The sequence below is a fragment of the Heteronotia binoei genome, chromosome 6 (assembly GCF_032191835.1).
Source record: "Heteronotia binoei isolate CCM8104 ecotype False Entrance Well chromosome 6, APGP_CSIRO_Hbin_v1, whole genome shotgun sequence".
Classification (NCBI taxonomy): Eukaryota; Metazoa; Chordata; class Lepidosauria; order Squamata; family Gekkonidae; genus Heteronotia; species Heteronotia binoei.
Window position 1 is genome coordinate 10981444 of NC_083228.1, and position 24908 is coordinate 11006351.

The window sequence follows — 24908 nt, forward strand, 5'->3', positions numbered from 1 at the left end:
TCCTGACCATCCTGTCGGCCAGTTTGGAGAAGGCATTTCTCTTAAAACCCCTTCTCCAAACCAAGTCAGCCAGTGGCATGGAGAATGCCTTTAATTTTGCTCTCTTTCCGCCTCTCCCTCCCTATCTATTTACCTTCCTTCCTGCCTGCCTTGTAGCTCTCAAACATCTGACATCGAGGACCTGCCTACCTGACGGACCGTCTCTCCCCATACGAGCCCCAGAGAGCACTGAGGTCAGTGGGGAAGAACAAGCTGACTATCCCTGGGCCAAAGGAGGCGAGATTGCAGAACACCCGCGCACGGGCCTTCTCCATCGCAGCTCCATGCCTGTGGAACCAGCTCCCGGAAGAGGTGCGGGCCCTGCGGAGCCTTGACTAATTCCGCAGGGCCTGCAAGACCATCCTTTTTAGGTTGGCCTTTGCAGACTCCTGATCAAGGATCGCTGATGAATGGATCCACCAAAGTGATTTTGCCTCAGTGATCTTCGCCATCACACAAACTGACAGAATAGCGCCAGGAATATCACTGTTATTGTTAATCTATGTTAAATGTGAATTAGTATGGTTATAAGATAATGTTGATTTTAAAGCTTTGTATAACTATTGTGCTGTATAACTATTATATGGATGTTGTTAGCCGCCCTGAGCCTGCCTAGGCGGGGAGGGCGGGATATAAATAAAATTTTATATTATTATTATTATTATTATTATTATTATTATTATGTCTGTGGCTCTCAAACATCTGACCTTTATCTTATGTTAAGCAAGTCTGGCCACCCCTGGGGTTAGGTTGTTCACTAAGGTATTGACTTTTCCAGTCAGTAATGGGAAAACCTTGTTTTATTTACTCGTCTTTCTAAAGGAGAAAAACTCCACTTCTCAGCTTCATGGGGTCGTCATATAATTTAGCTTCCCGTGTCCTCCGTATTCTCCGTGGGTCCATCCAGAGAGCGTTGAAGTTTGCCGATTCCAGGGAAACTGATGGGAACTTAGGGGGGAAAAACCCCAAAGCCCTCAAGCCTTTACTCTATCGCTGCGTCTTCTTCCTCTGACTCAGCAATAGTTGGCAGCGCGTTCTAAACAGAAGAGAAAAGGGAGCGGTTAACAGCTGTGGTCCCTGGAGCTCATGAAACCAGCCGCAAGCCCCACGAACAAGCAGATGGCTGCTTTTTTCCCCCCTTGGGTTTTTATGAAGAAAACCAGGGTGCCGTGTCATCAAGGGAAGTAGGTGACATAGGGTTGCCAATCCCCAGGTGGGGGCAGGGGATCCTCCGGTTTGGAGGCCCTCCCCCCCGCTTCAGGGTCATCAGAAAGCGGGGGGGGGAGGGAAATGTCTGCTATGAACTCTATTATTCCCTATGGAGATTTTTTTCCCATAGAAAATCATGGAGAATTGATCTGCGGGTATCTGGGGCTCTGGGGGGGGGGGCTGTATTTTGGGGTAGAAGCACCAAAGTTTCAGTGTAGCATCTAGTGCCTCTCCCCAAATTACCCCCCCCCCCCAAGTTTCAAAAAGATTGGACCAGGGGAGGCCAAATCTGAGCCCCAAAAGAAGGTGCCCCTATCCTTCATTGTTTCCTATGGAAGGAAGGAATTGAAAAGGTGTGCCATCCCTTTAAATGTGAGGGCCAGAACTCCCTTTGGAGTTCAATGATGCTTGTCACTGCCTTGATCTTGGCTCCACCCCTAATGTCTCCTGGCTCCACCCCCAAAGTCCCCAGATATTTCTTGAATTGGACTTGGCAACCCTAAGGTGACATGCAGCAGGGCCCACAAGCATGTGCCAAAACGTGGCCAAGGTTAAACCGGGAAAAGGAACAACCATAATGCATTTTAAAGGTATTTCCTGTCCTCGTGTATTTCTTGTAATCTCTGAAGTACAGTCATCCGTGGATAGGATTGCCAAATCCAATTCAAGAAATAGCTGGGGACTTTGGGGGTGGAGCCAGGAAACTTTGGGGGTGGAGCCAGGACCAAGGGTGTGGCAAGCAGAATTGAACTCCGAAGGGAGTTCTGGCCATCACATTTAAAGGGACCGCACTCCTTTTAAATGCCTTCCCTCCATTGGAAATAATGAAGGATAGGGGCACCTTCTTTGGGGGCTCATAGAATTGGATCCCCTGGTCCAATCCTTTTGAAACTTGGAAGGTGTTTTGAGGAGAAGCATTGGAGACTAGGCTGCAAATTTGGTGCCTCTACCTCAAAGAACAGCCCCCTCCCCTGGAGCCCCAGATACACACAGATCAATTCTCCGTTATACCGTATGGGAATCGGTCTCCATAGAGAATAACAGAGCTCCAGCAGACTTTTCCCCCCCACCCCTGCTTTCTGATGAACCTGAATTGGGGGGAGGGCCTCCAAACCGGGGGATCCCCCGCCTCCACCTGGGGATTGGCAGCCCTATCCTTGGAGGATAGTGCAAAAACTAGGAAAGGGACCGCACGATGGAGTTGCCATACTCTTAAACTACTACAGACTGGAACGTGAAGTAATTAGGGTTGCCAGCTTCCAGGTGGGAGCTGGAGTTCTGGAATAATCACAACTGATTTCCAGACAGTGGAGACTGGTTGCCCTGGAGAAAATGGATGCTTTGGAGGGCGGACTCTATGGCTTTGTACCCTGCTGAGGTACTTGCCCTCCTCAGGCTCCACCCTGAATTCTCCAGAAGTTTCCCAACCTGGATCTGGCAACCCCGCCCCGCATCCCATAGAGGGGACCCGGCAACTCTACTCATGGCTGAAGGTCAAAATTTAGTGTCGTGAACTGCCCTCGACCTGCCTGTGGAGGCCTCGGAAGTCTCTTCTGACACCGAAGTAAACAATGAAGTAACACTGACCCCTGTGATCGGCCATTGTTATGAAACCTCTGAATTGTCTGGGCCTAGCATGATATTAGGGTTGCCAAGTCCAATTCAAGAAATATCTGGGGACTTTGGGGGTGGAGCCAGGAGACATCGGGGCGGAGCCAGGAACAAAGGTGTGACAAGCATAATTGAACTCCAAGGGAGTTCTGTCCATCACATTTAAAGGAACCGCACACCTTTTTAAATGACTTCCTTCCATAGGAAATAATGAAGGATAGGGGCACCTTCTTTTGGGGCTCATAGAATGGGATCCCCTGGTCCAATCGTTTTGAAACTTGGAAGATACTTTGAGGAGAGTCACTAGATACTATACTGAAAATTTGGTGCCTCTACCTCAAAAAACAGCTCCCCCAGAGCCCCCGAAACCTCCAGATGAATTCCCCATTATACCCTATGAGAATCAATCTCCACACAGAGAATAATGCTCAGCAGACATGAGAGGATGCAAGGACTACAAGTCCCAGCATGCACCTCGTGAAGGGAGGCCGGACTGGAGCGAATAGCAGGCCGGCGGTGGGCGGGTCTTTGTGAGCCGGAGGAAGGGAGAAGCCCGAAGCCAGGCATGGAAAGAGACATGACGCCGTTCCACCCCCACCCCCGCTATCGGATTTTTTGATAGCGGGGGATTAGGCTGCTAATGCAGGGGTCCCCCGGCAGGGCGGGGAGTTGGGAAGCCTACATGATATTGCTAGAAGTACCCCTTTCTTCCACAGTCTGGTCAACCAGGCCAGTCATTTCCGGTAGCTTCCGTTCAGAGACCTGTTTTTCCAGGTTACCACTCAAGCTCCTAGCTGTAGGCATTAGCAGCTGCCTGCCCTCAGGTGTTCTAGGATGGAGAGGATGCCTTCCTTTTCTAGGTCGGGGTAGAAGCACAGCATGTTCTGCATTAGGGACGCTGTCGTGGGTGTCGAACTCATTTGTTCTGAGGGCCAGATCTGACATAAATGAGACCTTGTTGGGCTGGGCCATGTCGGGTTGGGCTGGCCCATGTTGGTCTGGGCCATGTGTGTACCTATTTAAAATTAGGTAGCAGAGATAGAAATTCTATGAGGAATACAGACAAACAGGTATTTTTGTTTTAAAAAAACCTTAAAACATGCTTAAAATGTTCGCACTCATTGAAAGATGCTTTCTTTATATTTCTCCCATGGGATCCAGGGAACTAGGCAAAGGAAGCTCTGGCTCCTTCCTGCCTTCCCCAGGGGACTGGGGGGGGGGAGCCTCAGCCAATAGAAGGAAGAGAGGCTTGGCTCAGTAGCTCTGCTGTGCAAGTCTTGCAAAGCAAGCTGTTATGCAGAAGGAAGCAAGATGTAGGGAGAAGGAAGCAGATGACAGCCAGTTGTTCGGGGGCCTGAGAGGAGCCCTCCGGAGGCCTGATTCGGCCCCCAAACTGCATGTTCAACACCCCTGCATAACGTTTGCGAATATTTCTTGTGGTCCTTTGTCCCTTTTTTATTTTAGGCACTGGTTCACTAGGGCACTATAAAATGGTTTTGGTTGCATTCCTTTGGAGTAGATCTGGACAGAGGTCACCAGGACTCCCCGCACCTGACCAGGCAACAAAGGAGGAGGAGGAGGGGCCACAGTTGCAACCTATCAGCGGATCGGCAGGAAAAGCTGCGCGGAGGTCGGCGCTCTCCAGACGTTCAGCGCTGGGGAAGGCGGCGGTGTGGGGGGGGGACCAGTGAGTCGCTGAAAAAGCAGCTGCCACTGCTTCCCCCCCCCACTTCCCTCCCATACGACTCGCACTGCCCCCCCCCCGGGCGCCACCACACCCGCCTGTCCCCTCCTTCCCTTCTCCTCACCTTCCCCCCATGTGATCAGAGCACGCCACTGCTGCCTGCCCTTTCTTTCCCTTCCCCATCCCCTTGCCTCCCCCCCCCCCATCATAGCGTGCCACACCTGGGCAGTACCGACCCCGATGCAACGTGCATCTTATCTTTCGGAGAAGGCACTGGAGGCACCGGAAGGGAGGGGAACCAAGCAGTGCGCTATGATAGGGGGGGGGGAGGCAAAGGGACAGGGAAGGGAAGGGAAAGGAAAGGAGGGGCGGCGGGGGTGGGCGGAGGAGGCAGGCAAACTAGGCACTTGCCTGGGGCACCGGGAGGGCGAGGAAGCCCAATTCGGTGCCCCCACCCTCCCGACGCCCTAGGCAACCGCCTAGTTTGCCTAGTGAGTGAGCCGACCCTGGTAGTACGGCTGAGCGAGCGACTCCATCGAGACTTAGTGGTCTGGCAGAGGGACGCATGCCTACGAGGAAGGCGGTCGCAAAGTCCTGAGTTTTAACCGGAGCTTCTCCAGTGCTAATGGGGACATCACCGGAGGCCCATTTAGCCCCTGCTTGGGGCTGGGCTCTCTGTGGAAGCAAGGAGTCGCTTTCGGCACGACCAGCAACCACCTCTCGCACCCTTGCTTGTACTCTTGGCTTTCTGACTTCCGGCACCTGACGACTTCCCTCTCAGCTCTCTGACTCAGCTTCGGTTTGAACTCTCTGGCTTGACCCCAGACTGGACTTGGACTGTGCCCAGCCCGTACAATGTGTTGATCACCCTTTAATCATTAATCATTCCATGTGTTAATCTCCTAGTTGCTGCATTCCTATGGTTATCTGCTTGGTATTTATTTATTTTTCTTTTATTTATTTTCCACCCTTACCTCGAGGTGGGCTCAGGGTGGCTAACAGGTATGGTTGCCAATCCCCAAGTGGGGGCAGGGGATCCCCCAGTTTGGAGGCACTCCCCCCGCTTCAGGGTCATCAGAAAGCCAGACCAATTCCCATAGGATATAATGGAGAATTGATCCGTGGGTATCTGGGGTGCTAGGGAGGCTCTTTATTGAGGTAGAGGCACCACATTTGCAGTGTAGCATCCAGTGCCTCTCCTCAAATCATCCTCCAAGTTTGAAAAAGATTGGACCAGGGGGTCCAATTCTATGAGCCCCCAAAGACGGTGCCCTTATCCTTCATTATTTCCAGTGAAGGGAAGGCAGTTAAAAGGGGCGCCAGTCCCTTTAAATGTGATGATCAAACTCCCTTTGGAGTTCAGTTATGCTTGCCACACCCTTGCCCACGGCTCCACCCCCAATGTCTCCCAGCTCCACCCCCAAAGTCCCCAGAGATTTCTTGAATTTGACTTGGCAACCCTCCTTACAGGTCACGTAACATTGCGATGAAGACAAATAACGGATAAAAACCATAGAAGGCTTTAAAAAAGCTATGTGCCACTGCCACATTCGTTATCACCAGATACTGGAAATCTTCTCGGATTGGCTTTGGCAAGCACAGGAATTGTGTGCTCAGGATCAAATAACTGACTCTTTAACACGTCACAACACAGACCAATACGAACTGAACTTCGCAGCTGTCTGGTTTCCCTTTCTGGAATATTTCAAACCAAGAAGAATATATATGTTATCTACTGCATTTTCCTTTTTTGCTGCCTTTTTTCTCCTTTTTAATACGTTCACAGGAATCAACTCAATTATTCTTTTCCCTTTGTTATTTAGTTAGTGGCTTTACATGGATTGTTAAAGACATATGTACGATTGAATCTGCTTAATAGAGTTGTTAAAGTTTAAAAAAAAATAGGGTTTAAAATTCACACAGTTCAAAATCAACGTCACATAGAAGACGGAATGGAGGTTACCACTGTATTCATGTGTTACCACTGTGGTAACACGTGAATAAAAGCCTTCTGGGCAGTGTCGTAGGATATCCAGCTGCTGACCACTAGGCCAAACTGACAGCAGGGATGGCCAGAGATTAGGGTTGCCAATCCTCAGGTGGGTGAAACTATAGGATTTTAGCGTATACTTGCGTAAATAAAAAAACCGCTAAGAGACACCATAATTTTTAAATGACAAAACGGTGTAGTGTGCAGGTCGGTGGTGTTCTGGCCAGGCTTGCACGTAGAACTTCAAACGAACAAGAACATGCATCGAAAGGATATTCCCGCAAGACAGTTCAAAAGCAGTTCAACAAAACTTTTCCAGGATTCAATTGATGGAGTTAAAGGAAGCCCTTCCAAAGACGTCTGTTCTAGATATCAAGACGTTTCGTCCGTCTTTCTTCAGTTTGGAGGCTTATTTATCGCTGGAACCCAATCTTTACAATATATTCAAAGAAGACCAACAAGGTTCAAAACGTGTCTTTTAGATTTCCAGGATCTCCATCTGGATTGGATTCCAGTGAAAAATAAGCCTCCACACTGAAGAAAGACGGACGAAACGTCTTGATATCTAGAACAGACGTCTTTGGAAGGGCTTCCTTTAACTCCATGAACTAAATACTGGAACATGGATATTCGTTTATGATTGGAAAAGTTTTGTTGAACTGTTTTTGAACTGTTTTGTGGGAATATCCTCTCGAAGCATGTTCTTGTTCATTTGAAGTTCTATGTGCAAGCCTGGCCAGAACACTACCGACCTTCACATTACACTGTTTTGTCATTTAAAATTTATGGTGTCCCTTAGCGGTTTTTTATTTACACAATCCCCCAGTTTGGAGGCCTCTCCTGCTTCAGGGTTATCAGAAAGTGGGATGGGGGGAGGGAAATCTGCTGGGCACTCCATTATACCTAATGGAGGCCAGTTCCTATAAGGTATAATGGAGAATTGATCTGCAGGTATCTGGGACTCTGGAAGGGCTGTTTTTTTGAGGTAGAGGCACCAAATTCACAGCATAGCATCTTGTGCCTCTCCTCAAAACACCCCCCCCCCCAAGTTTCAAAAAGATTGGACCAGGGGGTCCATTTTTACAAGCCCCGCAAAAATGTGCCCCTATCCTTCATTATTTCCAAATGGAGGGAAGGCGTTTAAAAGGCATGCAATCCCTTTAAATGTGATGGTCAGAACTCCCTTTGGAGTTCAATTGTGCTTGTCACACCCTTGCTCCTGGCTCCACCCTAATGTCTCCTGGCTCCACCCCCAAAGTCTCCAGATATTTCTTGAGTCTGACCTGGCAACCCTACCAGAGATGAAGATTTGGACATCCACAGCCTCAACCAAAAGCCCGGTGGAACAGCTCCGTTTTACAGGGCCTTTGAAATTGCAGTTATCTGCTGTTTGTACTTACTTCAGATTGCTCCATTTCATCTATCTCCTCGACCCGGGTCAAATGGGGAGCGCCGTATTTATCTGTTAACTCCGCCAAGGTCTTGGACTGCACCTCCCTTTCCGCTGCCACCTTTGCCTACGATTTAAAATTCAGTTTAAGAACATAAGAGAAGCCCTGTTGGATCAGGCCAATGGCCCATCCAGTCCAACACTCTGCGTCACATAAGAACATAAGAGAAGCCCTGTTGGATCAGGCCAGTGGCCCATCCAGTCCAACACTCTGCGTCACATAAGAACATAAGAGAAGCCATGTTGGATCAGGCCAGTGGCCCATCCAGTCCAACACTCTGTGTCACATAAGAACATAAGAGAAGCCCTGTTGGATCAGGCCCTTGGCCCATCCAGTCCAACACTCTGTGTCACATAAGAACATAAGAGAAGCCATGTTGGATCAGGCCAATGGCCCATCCAGTCCAACACTCTGTGTCACGTAAGAACATAAGAGAAGCCATGTTGGATCAGGCCAGTGGCCCATCCAGTCCAACACTCTGTGTCACGTAAGAACATAAGAGAAGCCATGTTGGATCAGGCCAATAGCCCATCCAGTCCAACACTCTGTGTCACATAAGAACATAAGAGAAGCCATGTTGGATTAGGCCAGTGGCCCATCCAGTCCAACACTCTGAGTCACACAGTGGCCAAACCACCCCCAAAGTGCAGGAGGTTCACAAGTGGGGCTAGAAGCCCTTCCACTTTGCCCCCCCCCATGCACCAAGAATACAGAGCATCACTGCCCCAGACAGTTCCAATAATATGCTGTGGCTAATAGCCACTAATGGACCTCACCTCCATATTTTTATCCAAACCCCTCTTGAAGTTGGCTATGCTTGTAGCCACCACCACCTCCTGTGACAGTGAATTCCACATGTTAACCACCCTTTGGGTGAAGAAGTACTTCCTTTTATCGATTTTAACCCGCCTGCTCAGCAATTTCATTGAATGCCCACGAGTTCTTGTATTGTGAGAAAGGGAGAAAAGTACTTCTTTCTCTACTGTCTCCATCCCATGCATAATCTTGTAAACTTCTATCATGTCACCCCGCAGTCGACGTTTCTCCAAGCTAAAGAGCCCCAAACGTTTTAACCTTTCTTCATAGGGAAAGTGTTCCAAACCTTTATATCATTCTAGTTGCCCTTTTCTGCACTTTTTCCAATGCTATAATATCCTTTTTGAGGTGCGGTAACCAAAATTGGACACAGTATTCAAAATGAGACCACACCATCAATTTATACAGGGGCATTATGATACTGGCTGATTTTCAATTCCCTTCCTAATAATTCCCAGCATGGCGTTGGCCTTTTTTATTGCAACCGTACACTGTCTTGACATTTTCAGTGAGTTACCTACCATGACCCCAAGATCTCTCTCTTGGTCAGTCTCTGACAGTTCACACCGCATCAACTTGTATTTGTAGCTGGGATTTTTGGCCCCAATGTGCATTACTTTGCACTTGGCCACACTGAACCTCATCTGCCACGTTGACGCCCACTCACCCAGCCTCAACAGATCCCTTAGGAGTGCCTCACAATTCTCTCTGGTTCTCACCACCCTGAACAATTTAGTGTCATCTGCAAACTTGGACACTTCACTGCTCACTCCCAACTCCAAATAATTAATGAACAAGTTAAAGAGCATGGGACTGAGCCCTGCAGCACCCCACTGCTTACCATCTTCCACTGCGAAGACTGCCCATTTATACTCTCTGCTTCCTATTAATTAGCCAGTTTTTGATCCACAAGAGGACCTGTCCTTTTACTCCATGACTCTCGAGCTTACTAAGGAGCCTTTGATGAGGAACTTTATCAAAAACTTTCTGGAAGTCAAGAAAAAAAACATCTATTGGGTCCCCTTTGTCCACATGTTTGTTCACCCCTTCAAAGAACTGTAACAGGTTAGTGAGGCAAGATCTTCCCTTACAGAACCCATGCTGAGTCTTCCTCAATAACTTGTGTTCATCGATGTGCCTACTCACTCTGTCCTTGATAATGGTTTCTACCAACTTTCCCGGTATTGAAGTCAGACTGACTAGCCTGTAGTTTCCCGGATCTCCTCTGGAACCCTTTTTAAAGATGGGAGTGACATTTGCTACCTTCCAGTCCTCAGGAACAGAGGCAGATTTCAATGAAAGATTAAATATTTTTGTCAGGAGATCCAGAAGTTCACCTTTGAGTTCTTTCAGAACTCTTGGATGTATGTCATCCGGACCTGGTGACTTATTAGTTTTTAATCCATCAATCAGTTGTAGGACCTCCTCTCTTGTCACCTCAATCTGACTCAGGTCTTCCAACACTCCTTCCAAAATTAGTGGTTCTGGAGCGGGCAAATGCTTCTCATCTTCCACAGTGAAGATGGAGGCAAAAAATGCATTCAGCTTCTCAGCCATTTCCCTATCCTCCTTCAGTAATCCTTTTACCCCTTGGTGATCCAAGGGCCCCACTGCCTCCCTGGCTGGTTTCCTGCTTCTAATATATTTGAAGAAATTTTTATTGTTGGTCTTTATGCTTTTTGCAATATGCTCCTCATAGTCCCTTTTTGCCTGCCTGATCACAGTTTTGCATTTGATTTGCCACAGCCTGTGTTCCCTTTTATTAATCGCACTTGGACTAGTTTTCCATCGCTTAAAGGAATCCTTCTTACCTTTTACAGCTTCCATTACTTTGTTTGTGAACCATGCAGGCCTTTTCTTATACCTGTTTGTGCCTTTCCTAACTTGTGGTATATATTTTATCTGAGCTTCTAGGATTGTAGTTTTAAATAGCCTCCAAGCTTCCCCAAGGGTTTTGACTATTTACCTTTCCTTTCAGTTTCCTCTTCACATGCCTCCTCATCTCAGAGAATTTACCCCTTTTAAAGTTAAACATGGTTGTGCTGGTCTTTTGGGGCAACTCCCTATTTATACAAATGGTGAAATCAATAACATTATGGTCACTGCTCCCAAGCGGTGTGATCACTTTTACATCTCTCACCAAGTCTTGAACATTATTTAGGACCAAATCCAGGATCGCCCCACCCCTGGTAGATTCTGTGACCATCTGCTCCATAGCACAGCGTCTAGAAACTCAATCTCTTTCTCTTGACCAGAACACATATTGACCCAATCTGCGGGTACTTAAAATCACCTATTATGACACAGTTTTTATGTTTAACCACTATCTTTAATCCTTCCATCATATTATAATCGTCCTCTATCTTGTGATTTGGTGGGCGATAACAAACTCCCATAGTTAAATTTCCTTTTGGGCCCTCTATTTCGACCCAAAAGCATTTCTAGAAGGGAATCTAATTCTCTGATCTCAGTCTTACTGGACTGTATACCCTCTCTGACATACAGAGCCACCCCACCTCCAACCATTCCCTCCCTATCCTTCCGATATAACATATTCAGGAATCACCGTGTCCCACTGATTCTCCTCATTCCACCAAGTTTCTGAAATTCCCACAATGTCTATGTTTTCCCCCAATACTAAACATTCCAACTCACCAATTTTACTTTGAACACTTCTGGCATTTGTATACAAACATCTATAATTTCCCAGGCAAGTTAGGTTCGCAACCTTCCTCCTGCTGCCTCGAGACTTTGGCAAACAGTCCATACTGTTTGTCACCATCTCAGTGGACAACTCTGATCCATAGCCTGGTAGAAAAGTAACAGCTAACCCTTCATCTCTTTGAGATGAGTCCTCCCGAACCAGAGACATTTCATCTCCAGAGACATTTTCCCCAAGATTTAGTTTAAAAACTGCTCTGCCACCTTTTTGATTTTAAGCACCAGATGCCTGGTTCCATCTGGGGACAAGTGGAGACCGTCTCTTTTGTACAGCTCCCGCTTGTTCCAGAAAGCATCCCAGTGCCTAACAAACTTAAACCCTTCCTCCCTACACCATCGTCTCATCCACACATTGAAACTTCTAATTTGTGCCCATCTCTTCAGCCTTGCACATGGAACAGGTAGCACTTCTGAGAAGGCTACCTTGGAGATCCTGGTGTTAAGTCTCTTGTCTAGCAGCCTAAATTTTTCCTTCAGGACCTCACAACTGCATTTCCTCACATCATTGGTGCCAACATGCACTATGACCACTGGCTCCTCCTCAGCACTATCAGCCTATCAACAACACAAGTAATGTCTGCTACCTTTGCACCAGGCAGGCAAGTCACCATACGGTCAGTACAGGGTTTTGCCACCCAGCTGTCTACTTGCCTAAGGATCGAATCACCAACTACTAAGACCCTCCCCCTCCCTTCCCAGGGATGGTTCCTTGGTGCGAAAGGATACCCGCTCACCAACTGAAGAAGAGATCCCTTCTGAGGGCGCATTCCCCTTATCCTCAGCCCGGTGCCGTTCCCTCTCGACCCTCATGCTCCCTGGCAGCAACGGGGCTGCCACGTTCAGATTGGGGCTCATCTAACACGTCCCCGAGAGTCTTCTCCAAGTGCCTGACTGTCTCTGCTTCTCCAGGTCAGTCACCTCAGCCTCAAGGGTATGAACTCGTTCCCTGAGGACCAGGAGCTCCTTGCATTGACCACACACCCAAGACTTCTGTCCTGTGGGCAGATAGTCATACATGTGACACTCAGTGCAAAACACTGGAAAGCCCCCACCCCCCTGCTGGCATTCTACCTTCATGATAGCTTTTTAAAAAATATACAGTTCCCTTTTAAATCCCGTTTGTTTATGTGGCTCTCCTTCTGGAGGGTCTACTTACCTTTTTGGGAACACAAGGAAAATAGGGATTTGGGTTCCTGGTCCTTACACAGTCCCCAGGCTAAGAGCCACAGGCCAAGATCCCTATAGCTTGTACCAAAAGCTCGCGCCTCTGGCAAAAGGTGCAGCTTAATAATGAAAAGAGGGTGGGGCCTCACTGCCCCAGGAATACAGCCACTCCTAATCAATCAGCAACAATCACCTTCAGCCCACTCAAACCAAACAAACAGCAGTTCCCCAGCAACCACAAACTCAGAATTTTCAGCAATCACACAGTCACACAAACTCAGAAATTCTCAGCAACTTCCCCAGCAGTTTAGAAAGCCAAACCTCACCCTTATAGCACTTCTTATCCGCTCTCTCTCAGAGCTCTCTGAAATGTGTGAGCTAGCTCACCATTTCTCAGCTTCTGGCTCACACATTTTTGGCTCAGCTCAGGAAAAATGGCCCAGAGCATGCTAATTTATGCGATTGCTCACAACTTTAATCCCAGTAGCTCACAAAGAAGAATTTTTCCTCACAAGACTTCACAGCTTAGAGGGAGTATTTCACCACTGCTCTGAGCATCAGTGGAAGAAAAAAAAAGATCAAAACCCAACAGTATCATGTGCAGCCATCACGTCACTTCCAGTGAAAACCCAGAAGTGACAGAGGATTTTACCATAGAGTTTCTGTTGATTCCTAGAGCTACCCTCGTTCACTTCCAGGTTTCCACCAGAATCGACGTGCACCATTTGAGATGTTCTGCCTCCCTCATAGTCCCACCTCCGAGCCTGCCACTGATTGAAGCAAAGCGTGGGGAAACAAATTTCGTGAATATTTATGAACGAATTTATGAATGCGTTTTGTGATTTGGACCTTAGCATATTGAAAACAGGCAGTTTAAGCATATTGAATACAGAAAATCCAGTTATTTGCTTAACAGCGTGTTTGTTATTTCTCCACGGTTTATTTTTTCCCCCCCTCAGGACTTCACCTTATCCTGTGGAACTCTCTGTGTTACTAACAGTTTCCCCTCTAAGCTGAGTTAGTGTGAGCTAGCTCACAGTTTTTTAAGTGTCCGGCTCACACGTTTTTGACTTAGCTCAGAAAAAAAATGGCCCCAGAGCAAATTAACTTATGCAGGAGCTCACAACTTTAACGCCAGGAGCTCACAAAGTAGAATTTTTCCTCACAAGACTCCACAGTTTCGAGGGAATATTGGTTACTACCCCTGATCTGAAGCAGGCAGGCCCTTGACTAGGGTTGCCAAGTTCCCAGGCCACTCTAGGAGCTTCTGGGAAAACTCTATGGTTTTCCCGGATGCTCTGGCAATTTGGGAGGGAAAACGCTATGGTACATCAGAGGCTGCAGGGGACTTGGCCACCCTACCCTCGACTGTGAGTTTAAGCTTGGGAGGAAATGCTGGTGGATACTGGATGCACACGGAAATGTTCCTCTCACCTCCATCTCTTCAATCCGCTTCTGCTCTAAGATGAGTTCTTCGGCTCTCTCTCTGTCGAGCCTCTCCTGCTCTTCACGCTCACGTTCCAGTTCGGCCTGCAACCGTTTCACAAGTTAATGCAGAGTTAATGAAAAGCAAGGATTGTTTTGTAGAAAAATAGGTGGTGGAGCTCATTAGCATAACTCATTAGCATATGCCACCACCCCCCACCAGCCAAAATCAACCCGATGCAAGAAAGGAGAGCCCCAGGAGAGCGAGACCTGCTTGGACTGGCTAGAGATCCAGCCAGCCCAAGCAGGCCTCATTCACCTGGGGCTCTCCTGGGCCGCCCCTCCCCACAGACAAAAAGCCAGCAAGCCAAAAATCACATAAGAAATGGAGAAAGGGTGGCGTGGGCTTCTCCAGGGGTTAATGAGGGCTGCTGGGGGTGTGGCAAAGCCCCTGCTGGCTGGCTGGCTGCCCGCTCTCCTAATCCAGGGTTTGTTATGCGGCTGCACCTCCTATTCAATGGACAAGGCAGGTGGGGAGGAAGAGGGGGAACTCTCAGAAAGGTACAGGAGCTGTGCTCCTGTGAGCTCCTGCTGAATTTAAGGCCTGATCTCCATTGCATTGAGCTTTTCAGCCCTAAACAAATAAGCAACAGTTACTGGATCAGGTAGTAGAATAATACAGCTATTCCCCATGTGCACAGATACAGAATTGTCAAGACAGATGCAGAAAAGGTACATGTGCAAGATATGAAGGGCTGTGGTTAGGATGGGTTTCAGGTTTTGAGGAGACCTGGGTAGATAGTTCCTAGCACCCCCTTCCCCTTTTTACCCACCACCAGGCTACCACACGTAAGAGCATAAGAAGAGCCTTGCTGTGTCCGACCAGTGGTCCCTCATCCAACATCCTGTCTCACACAGTGCCCAGCTAGTGCCTCTGGAGGTCCAACAACAGGGCATAGAGATCATGGCCTACCCCTGATAAGAGGAGCCCTGCTGGATCAGGCCAGTGGTCCAGCTAGGCCAACGTCCTGTCTCACACAGTGGCCAACCAGTTCTCTAGAGCCAGCTTGGTGTAGTGGTTAAGCGCATGGGCTGGGAGAACTGGGTTTGATTCCCAACACTTCTACATGCAACTGTTGGAGTGACCTTGGGTCTGTCATAACTCTCTCAGAGCTGTTCTGTTCAAGAGCAGTTTCTGTCCGAGCTCTCTCAGCCCCACCTGCCTTACAGGATCTCTGTTGTGGGGAGGGGAAGGGAAAAGAGATTGTAAGCTGCTCTCCTTCGGGTAGTGAAGGGCAAGGTATAAATCCAATCTCTTCTTCCTCCTCCTCTAGAAAGCCAACAACAGGGACTAGAGGTCAAGACCTTCCCCCTGACGTTGCTTCTTGGCTCTGGGATTCAGAGGATTACCACTTCTGAACGTGAAGGTTCTCTGTAGTCACCAAAGCTAGTAGCCACTGATAGATGGATCTTTCCTCCATCAATATTAGGGCTTTTTAAGCAGGAATTCCTTTGCATATTTAGCAGGAATTCCTTTGAGAGCCAGTTTGGTGTAGTGGTTAAGTGTGTGGACTCTTTTCTGGGAGAACGCGGTTTGAGTCCTCACTCCTCCACTTGCACCTGCTGGAATGGCCAGGGATTGTTGTGCAGCTGCACCTACTACTCAATGGACAAAGTAGGTGGGGGGGAGGAGGTGGAACCCTCAGAAAGGTTCAGGAGCTGTGCTCCTGTGAGCTCCTGCTGAATTCAAGGCCTAATGAAAAGGCTTTTCACTGTGGGACAGGGGTTCCCCACACAGTACCTACTGGCACCTGTCCTAGTTCCTGCCTAATGTTCGTAGAAAGTGGTCTTGGCAAGGGCTGAAACCTTTTGGTCAGAAAGCTTTCTGATTGGCCAAGGGTTGGGCCCGGGAGGGGGGAACTTATCCTAAAAATGAGAAAGATCCATCCGATGTTTCTACATCACTACCCACATGACCTGGAAGTGACGCCAGGGCAGCCTTCTAGTATTTGGACACAAACTCTATGGTAGCAGCCGATTTCACCATAGAGTTTTTGCCCGAATTCCAGAGCATCACCCTGACATCCCGGAAGTGATGTCACTTCTGGGTCACGTGGTCCGTGACGTAGACAATGTTGTTGCATGTTGGATGGACCTCTCCACTGCTCCTGGTAAGTCCCCTCTCCCCTGCCAGTTGGCAATCCTATTTGGCTCCACTCAGCTCCCGCCCCTCCCTGAACCCTCTCAGCCTTCATCCCGTATCTCCCTGTTTGGAATTGGCCACCCTACTTCCAGCTCCTTTGCTTTATATTTCCTCTGAAAATATGTCTAGCTGACTTAGAGGGCCAGTTTGGTGTAGTGGTTAAGTGTGTGGACTCATATCTGGGAGAACCAGGTTTGATTCCCCACTCCTCCACTTGCACCTGCTGGAATGGCCTCGGGTCAGTCAGAGCTCTCGCAGAGGTTGTCCTTGAAAGGGTAGCTGCTGTGAGAGCCCTCTCAGCCTCACCCACCTCACAGTGTGTCTGTTGTGGGGAGAGAAGATATAGGAGATTGTAAGCTGCTCTGAGTCTCTGAATCAGAGAGAAGAGCGGGGTATGAATCTGCAATTCTTCTTCTTACCATCTGAACTAGTCGCTTCTAAGCTTTGAAGCATTTGAGGGCTGGAAGCAAGTCCATCCTTATGATTGCCCTCTGTGAAACTGTTGTCGCTGAAATGAGTTTCCCTGTTCATGTTGGAAGGCTCCCAGAATTCTTTGTGCTTTCAAAACTAGTCCATTAGGAAGAAGGACTAAACTGCAGCCTCCCTTCCGGACCGTCTAGTTTCCAATGTCCATAAAGTGATAGGGAAGCCCATCCAAACGTGGACTTATGGGCTGAAGCAGTATATCCTGCAAGGGACTGTTCAGCATTGGGGTCCCGTTCTCATTGGGGGTAGGAAACCTCCTGCTCCCGCTCCCATCGCCTGCTGCTACTGCTCAGAGTGGTCACAGCGTAAACGGGACCACGGAGGAAAGACTGAGCCACAAAACAAAGGAAAAGGAAAGGAAAGAACTCTCCATGTAAAATGCAATTTTAACTTGTAGTGAATAATCAGTATTAAAATACAAAACAAACGTTACCAGTACAGGTCACCAAGTTAAAACCTCATAAGTTACTCAGTGCTCCTACTAACCTGATGTGGCTAAAAGCCACTATATTACATTCAGTCCAGTGTTTAAAAATAGGTGGTCCAATGGAGAACTGGTCCGCTTTGCAAGCCGTTTCGGATCTCAGATCCTTCTTCCAGGGACCATTCTTATGAGTGTTGTACAGTTTTCCAGGTCCAGTAGTGCCAAATGAATTCCTCGCTTTCTCTAATTAGCACACATAGAAGCAGGAACGCCATAGTAAATGCTATCCTTATCAGCCTGCATTGCTGAGGTTTTAACTTGGTGATAATGTACTGGTAATATTTGTTTTGCATTTTGATATTTATTATCCACAACAAGTTAAAATTGCATTTTACACGGAGAGCTCTTTCTTTTTGTTACCGCTCAGAGTGGTAGCAGGACAAACAAACAGCATTGTGTGCGGCCAGATAGCTCTAGAAATGGTGAGAAACAATATGGTCTATGCAGGGGTGTCGAACCCATATGTTACGAGGGCCGAATCTGACATAAATGAGACCTTGTTGGGCCAAGCCACGTGTGTACCTTTTAAGATTAGGTAGCAGAGAGATAAACTTTATAAAGGACACAGACAAAAACAATTAAAGATTTTTTTAACAACAGTTTTTGGTCTTGAAGGTGCTTTCTTTGTATTTCTCCCATGGGATCCAGGGAACTGGACAAAGGAAGCTCTGGCTTTTCCTTCCTTCCCCAGGGGACCAGGAGAGGGAGCAGCCTCAGCCAATAGAAGGAAGACAGGTTTGGCTCAGTAACTCTGCTGTGTGATTGAGAGAGCCTGGCAAAGCAAGCTATTCCTTCTCCCTTCCTCTCCAAGGGAGGAGCCTCAGCCAATGGAGAAAACAAAGACTTTGCTTTGTAGCTCCTGTGCAATTGAGCAAGCTGTTACGCAGAAGGAAGCAAGAGAGAAGGAGAACGAAGCAGATGACAGCCAGTTGCTTGAGGGCCTGATAGGAGTCTTCCGGGGGTCTGATTCATCCCCTTGGCTGCATGTTGGACACCCCGGTCTATGGTTTTACCACAGAGTTTACCATAGAGTTTCTAGTGATTCCTAGAGCTACCCATGTAACTTCCAGGCTTTTTACTGGAAGTAACAGGACACTGCAGGCAGCATGGCAAGCTCCCCATATCCTCACCCACAGCCCTCCTGCCGGTTGCCAAGCGCTGTCTGGCAATGCTTGTCCAGTAGCCCACATCTAGAAGCTGAAGAATCCATTGTAAAGGAGGAGAAATGTTCATGACCTTTTGGTGGTACTTTCCTACCTGTCTCTCTTCTTCGAGCTTCTGCTGGATCAAAAGTTCTTCTTCTTTCATTCTTTCAAGCATCTCCACTTCTCTTTGGGCCTCCTCACGCTCACGCTCCAGCTCCTCTCTCTCCAGTCTTCTCTAGCCGTGCAATTAAAAAGACCCACACACACAATGAAAGAGCGTGTCATTTTGAGCTCACCAGGAAGTTCTTTGGTGCAGCCTTTTTCAGAGTCACTTCTGTCATGAGTGATATTCCCTCTAAGCTGTGGAGTCTTGTGAGCAAAAATTCCACTCCGTGAGCTACTGGCATTAAAACTGAGCTGCTGCATAGATTAGTTTGCTCTGGGGCTATCCTTCCTGAGCTATGGCAAAATGTGTGAGCTAGAGGCTAAAAAACTGAGCTAGCTCACACAAGGGCTGTCAAGCCCCCAGTCCAGACCGGGGTTCTTCCACCCAACCTGCCGGCCCACACTGGCAGGTGACGTCATCGCGCCAGCAACGTCGTATGCCGGCCACTCTAGGCGTTTCTGGGAAAACTCTATCGTTTTCCTGGACGCTCAAGCAGTTTGGGAGTGAAAACTCTATAGGTACCATTAAGTTTTTCCCTCTCAAAATGCTAGAGCGTCTGGGAAAACCATAGAGTCTGGGGGGGGGACTTGGCAACCCTAGCTCACACTAACTCAGCTTAGAGGGAACACTGCTTATGAGGAAGGAGTACTGTAGAGTTGTGTGCTTATGTTTTTCTGATTTTGTTTTGTCTTTTATAGGGCTGCTTCCATACAGATGACTCCCTCCACCTGAGCTCTAGAACCATGACTGACGCATCCACGCTAGACTCTTCCACTTGGGTGTTCCTGTTGCTTGAGGTGAGGAGGTATTTCTCTGTTCTGCGTGTTTTGCTCCCTCTACTGGTCAATGTGATATTACTCCACATTATGTCTGGTGTATCTCCCTGCAGATTTCAACTTCAAGTTTTTATACTGGACATACCACACTGTAATATCAAATCAACCACCAGGGGGAGCAAAACACATGCAAAACAGAAAAAAGAAACCCAAAGGAACAGAAACACACAAGCAAAAAACCCAAAAATGTAGAAAATGTCTCAGCTTCCATGGTGTCCCCTCCTTCTCTTCAGTGGTTCCAGACCTGGAAGTGATTCCAGTTCTCTCTAGGAATTGCCAAAAACTCTATGGTTTTACTGCAGTGTTTCTGGTGATTCCTAGAGAGGTGTGACATCACTTCCCCATTTTCCAGGAACTGACAACATGCTGTTCATTGACATCCACCCCTCCATGTCCCCGCCTTCCAGTCATCACCTCCAGCTGAGGCCTGGCAACCCTGTTCAGAAAGCGTTCACTAGTTAGTGAGGTAATAGTGAAACAAAAGCAGCAGAAATCTTTTCAAGTGACACAACATCATTGATAGTATATTAACACCCCATGTTAGGCTCTTCCAAGATTAAAGGCTAGCAATAGAGATTGATACTGTTATGGAAATTTGTGCTTTTAAAGCTCACCCGCAATGCTTCATCCATGTTCTTCCTGTATTTGTGAATCCAGTGGGCCAAGTACTCTATCGGGTCCGCCGGCCGGCGTTCAGCCACTTCGGCAAGTCCTTCCGCTAAGCACGCGCCGAGGCATTTTTTGAGATAGGCAGTCTCCATTTTCTGCTTCTGCAGCAAGGATTAGTTAGTATGGAGCTCATTTTTAAAAAAATATTTATTTACTGTAATCCTACATAGTAGGCTTGCCAATCCCCAGGTCCCAGCAGGGGTTCTTCCGCTTTCTCAGACTCCTTCCCACCCCCAGTCAGCTAGCCGGTGGGGGGAAGCCCCACCCCCAGAGGACCATGTGCCTTTGGCAGCTTCAGTCTCCGATTGAAAGGCTTCCTCTTGGGATGAGGTGTCTGTGTTACTTTGAAGAAGTTGGCAGCAGCTCGTGAGTAGAGACGCCAATCCGTCACTTCAGAGTCACCAGAAATGGGGCAGGGGGTGGTGGTGGGGGGGACAGGAGGGAAACGTCTGAGCACTTCATTATTCCCTATGTGGAGATCGATTCTCATAGGGTTTAATGGGGAATTGATCTGGAGGTTTCGGGGGCTCTGGGGGAGCTGTTTTTTGAGGTAGAGGCACCAAATTTTCAGTATAGTATCTAGTGCCTCTCCCCAAAGTACCCCCCACGTTTCAAAACGATTGGACCAGGGGGTCCAATTCTATGAGCCCCCAAAGAAGGTGCCCCTATCCTTCATTATTTCCTATGGAAGGAAGATATTTAAAAAGGTGTGCTGTCCCTTTTAAATGTGATAGCCAGAACTCCCTTGGAGTTCAATTATGCTTGTCATACCCTTGTTCCTGGCTCTGCCCCCAATGTCTCCTGGTTCCACCCCCAAAGTCCCCAGATATTTCTTGAATTGGGCTTGGTAAACCTACTACATAGTGCTTCTCCTAGACACCCAAACCAGTTTGGAATAAAAGAAGACAATGAAAGCTTACCAGAAACCTAGGGTTGCCAGGTCTCTGTTGGAAAAATACCTGGAGACTTTGGGGGTGGATCCAGGAGACGGCGGGGTTTGTGGAGGGGAGGGGCTTCAGCAGGGTCCAATCCCACAGAGCCCACCCTTCCAAGTAGCCATTTTCTCCAAGGGAGCTGATCTCTGCCAGCTTGGAGGCTCCCTTGTAAATTGTCTCAGAGTCTGAGCGCCTGCCCCACTGCCCACAGCCCCCTTCTCAAAAGCCTCTTTGGCAAAGCTGCGGGGGAGAGGCAGAGAGAGGCAAACTTGGCAGCGACGCCAGCAGCAGCCGTACCAGGCGAGTCGGGCAAAGAGCAGCTCAGTTGCTGGCTGCTTGTGCAGGCTGAAAAGGCTGCAAGCTGGGAGGAAACTGCGGGGGGGGGGAGCCTTTCCAGGGCCCCTAAAGGCGTGGGGGCTCAGAGGCCAGTGCCCACTAGGCCTAATTGTTAATCCGGCTCTGTTCCTTAGCTGCCACTTGACTAAAAGGTGTATTTAAGAACACGGAGAGAGGGGAAGAGAGATATTTATCTAAAGACTACTCACCCTCCTGGTACAATCAAAACTCTCAATAATCCTTTCTTCTCTCCCCTGTTGCCCCTGCAAATAAAGCTCTGTGGGTACCCAGAGAAGGAAACAGTTCAATCGGGATGCTTCTGTTTGGTATCCTAGCAACGGACCGATGTTCTATCCACCTCTGCAGGCAACCGTCTCCCTGAAGGTTCTTTAGCTTCCTTCCTTCCAGAGGCGTGATGTTGCTAATCAGATAGCAAATTCCTCATACCTAGAAGCTGAGATGTACCACGACTGACAAAGTGCTGTAGAGTTAATACAGCTTACACTTGCTGTTTGTTTCTGGTTCTGAATACAATACCAACGGCTTCACCTATCCCAAGGGTGTCAAACATGCGGCCTGGGGGCTGAATCAGGCCCCTGGAGGGCTCCTATCAGCCCCCTCCCCAGCAATGGACTGTTGCCTGCTTTCTTCTCCCTCCCTCTTGCTTCCTTCTGCATCACTTGCAAACCCGTGAGGTTCCCCCCCCTCCCAGCTTGCTTTGCCAGGATCTCTCAATCGCGCAGCAGAGCTACTGAACCAAGCCTCTTTCTATTGGCTGAGGTTCTCTCCCTCCTGGTCCCCTGGGGAAGGAAGGAAAGAGCCAGAGCTTTCTTTGCCCAGTTCCCTGGATCGCATGGGAGAGATACAAAGAAAGCACCATGAAGACCAATAAGTGCTAAAGTTTTAAGCATGTTTTATTTTAAGGGGTTTTTTTTAAAAAAAATCTTTAATTGTGTTTGTCTGTGTCCTTTATAAAGTTTCTATCTCTGCTGCCTGGCATTACATTTTAACACACACATGGCCAGCCCAACAAGGCCTCATTTATGTCAGATCCGGCCCTCATAACAAATGAGTTTGACACCCCTTGGGTGTCATTCCTATGGGGGGTGGGGTAAATGAAAAAAGGGTTTTTTAAAGCAACTATTTTTAAAAAAAAATATTTCATAGAAGTTTTGCTCACACAGAATGGCAGGAAATCTCAGTAAATCTTATCAGTATATTTGGTCAGGGTTTTTTTGGTTTTTTTAGCAGGAACACACAGGAATGCAGTTCCAGCTGGCTTGGTGTCAGGAGAGGTGGCCTAATATGCAAAGGAGTTCCTGCTGGGCTTTTTCTACAAAAAAGCCCCCTGTGGAACAATGATGGTATCAGGGGATGTGGCCTAATATGCAAATGAGTTAATATTGCCAAGTTTTGTCCAGTCCAAAAAGCATGATACTGACGTGCAGTAAATCAATCTCCTAAGAAGTATATTGCAAAAAAGGGTAAACTTTCATGTATTCAAATAGTTCCAGTTCACAGTCAAAAGGGGAGAAAGAAAAGCCTAATCTAAAGAGGACTTTCCCTATCACAAATGGCCAGCTAGGGTTGCCAGCCTCCAGGTGGGGCCTGGAGCTCTCCCACTTTGACAACTGATCTCCAGCTGGCAAATCATTTAGGAGTTTGCAGATAGCCCATGTCACTGGCTTAAAATAGTCAGGAAATGTGCCCTCTTTTTTGCTTTTCAGAACATGGTAACCCTACATCATGCCCTCTTTCCCCGCACTCCCACCCCACCTTTGCCTCTGTGTGTCCTGAACCTCAATCCAGGCTCCAGATGGAAAGTTCTGTGGAACTCCCAAGTTTTGCTCATTGCTTTGCGGCAATTTTGTTGGACCGCAGAAAAGAGGCATTAAACTGCTGTTGCTTTTGCAATTCGGGCTTAACTGCTGAACAGCCTGATCCTAGCCACCGTTACACAGAAGTAAGCCCCACTATTAGGGTTGCCAATCCCCAGGTGAGGGCAGGGGATCTCCCAGTTTGGAGGCCCTCCCTACGCTTCAGGGTCATCAGAAAGGGGGAGAAAGGATATGTCCGCTGGGCACTCCATTATTCCCTGTGGAGACCGATTCCCAAAGGGTTTATTGGAAAATTGATCTGCGGATATCTGGGGAGGCTGTTTTTTTTTTAGGTAGAGGCACCAAATTTGTAGCATAGCATCCAGTGCCTCTCCCAAAAATACCCTCCAAGTTTCAAAAAGATTGGACCAGGGGGTCCAATTCTATGAGTCCCCAAAGAAGGTGCCCCTACTCTTCATTATTTCCAGTGGAGGGAATGCATTTAAAAGGTGTGCGGTCCCTTTAAATGTGATGACCAGCACTCCCTTTGGAGTTCAGTTGTGCTTGTCACACCCTTGCTCCTGGCTCCACCCCCAAAGTCCCCGGATATTTCTTGAATTGGACTTGGCAACCCTACCCACTATATTCCGGGAACTTGCTTCAGTGCAAACTAGAGTTGCCAATCCCCAGGTGGGGGCAGGGGATTCCCTGGTTTGGAAGCCCTCCCCCCGCTTCAGGGTCGTCAGAAAGTGGGGGGAGGGGAGGGAAATGTCTGCTGGGTACTCTACTATTCCCTATGGAGATTTATTCCCATAGAAAATCATGGAGAATTGATCTGCAGTTATCTGGGGCTCAGGGGGGGGGGGCTGTGTTTTGGGGTAGAGGCACCAAATGTTCAGTATAGCATCTGGTGCCTCTTCCCAAATTACCCCCCAAGTTTCAAAAAGATTGGACCAGGGTGTCCAATTCTATGAGCCCCCCAAAAAGGTGCCCCTATCCTTCATTATTTCCTATGGAAGGAAGGAATTGAAAAGGTGTGCCGTCCCTTTAATTGTGATGGCCAGAAGTCCCTTCGGAGTTCAATTATGCTTGTCACAGCCTTGATCTTGGCTCCACCCCTAATGTCTCCTGGCTCCACCCCCAAAGTCCCCGGATATTTCTTGAATTGGACTTGGCAACCCTAGTGCAAACATAACCCAAGAACACAACCTCGTCAGCAAACCAATACAAACATACGGAGGCACGTATGCAAAGCAGGGGCCTTCTCGGAAAGCCTATTGGTGGAGACAAGCCACCACCGCGAGCCCTTGAGCCAATCGGGAGCCTCCTATCCGCGCGCGTTCATGCAGGAGGCCAAAGCATTGTGACGCAACGCGGGGGAGGGGATGTGTGTGAGTGTGCGCGCGCGCGCGCGCAGGGGGGGGGTGCCCGGTTGCTAGGCAACGGTGTGCGTCCGGGTTCCAGGTGATCTCGCGCCCTGGACAAGTTTTCAGGTAAGGGGGAGTTGCAGAAGCCGGACCCAGAGGGTCGGGGGAGGGAGAAAGGGAAGCTCCCTATTGCAAGTGAAATGTTCTTCAGAGAGGCAGACTTGGAGGGAAGGCAGCGGGCACTCGGCTGCATAGTGTAAAACTTTTCCTTTTTTTGCAGAGTTGGCCGCTCCAAGGTTGGGATATTTGGGGGTGAAGCCGGGGGGGGGGGGTGGTTAATGCCATGGTTCGCCT

General features: G+C 48.3%; 1 protein-coding gene across 2 annotated transcripts; it reads right to left on the reverse strand.

The window, feature by feature from the left end:
* Nucleotides 1-821: 821 nt before the first annotated feature.
* LOC132573512 (DPY30 domain-containing protein 1-like) lies at nucleotides 822-21824 on the reverse strand. Of its 2 annotated transcripts, none has more exons than XM_060241018.1 (6): nucleotides 21580-21824; nucleotides 20045-20200; nucleotides 18541-18663; nucleotides 14120-14215; nucleotides 7934-8050; nucleotides 822-1075 (listed from the first exon to the last, which is right to left on the reverse strand). In XM_060241018.1, the coding sequence occupies exons 2-6, from the start codon at nucleotides 20189-20191 to the stop codon at nucleotides 1022-1024; spliced, it is 537 nt and encodes a 178-aa protein (XP_060097001.1). In that variant the 5' UTR covers nucleotides 20192-20200; nucleotides 21580-21824; the 3' UTR covers nucleotides 822-1021. The 2 variants fall into 2 exon arrangements, with proteins under 2 accessions (XP_060097001.1, XP_060097002.1); XM_060241019.1 differs by lacking the exon at nucleotides 21580-21824 and adding an exon at nucleotides 21020-21212.
* Between the last annotated feature and the right edge of the window lie 3084 nt (nucleotides 21825-24908).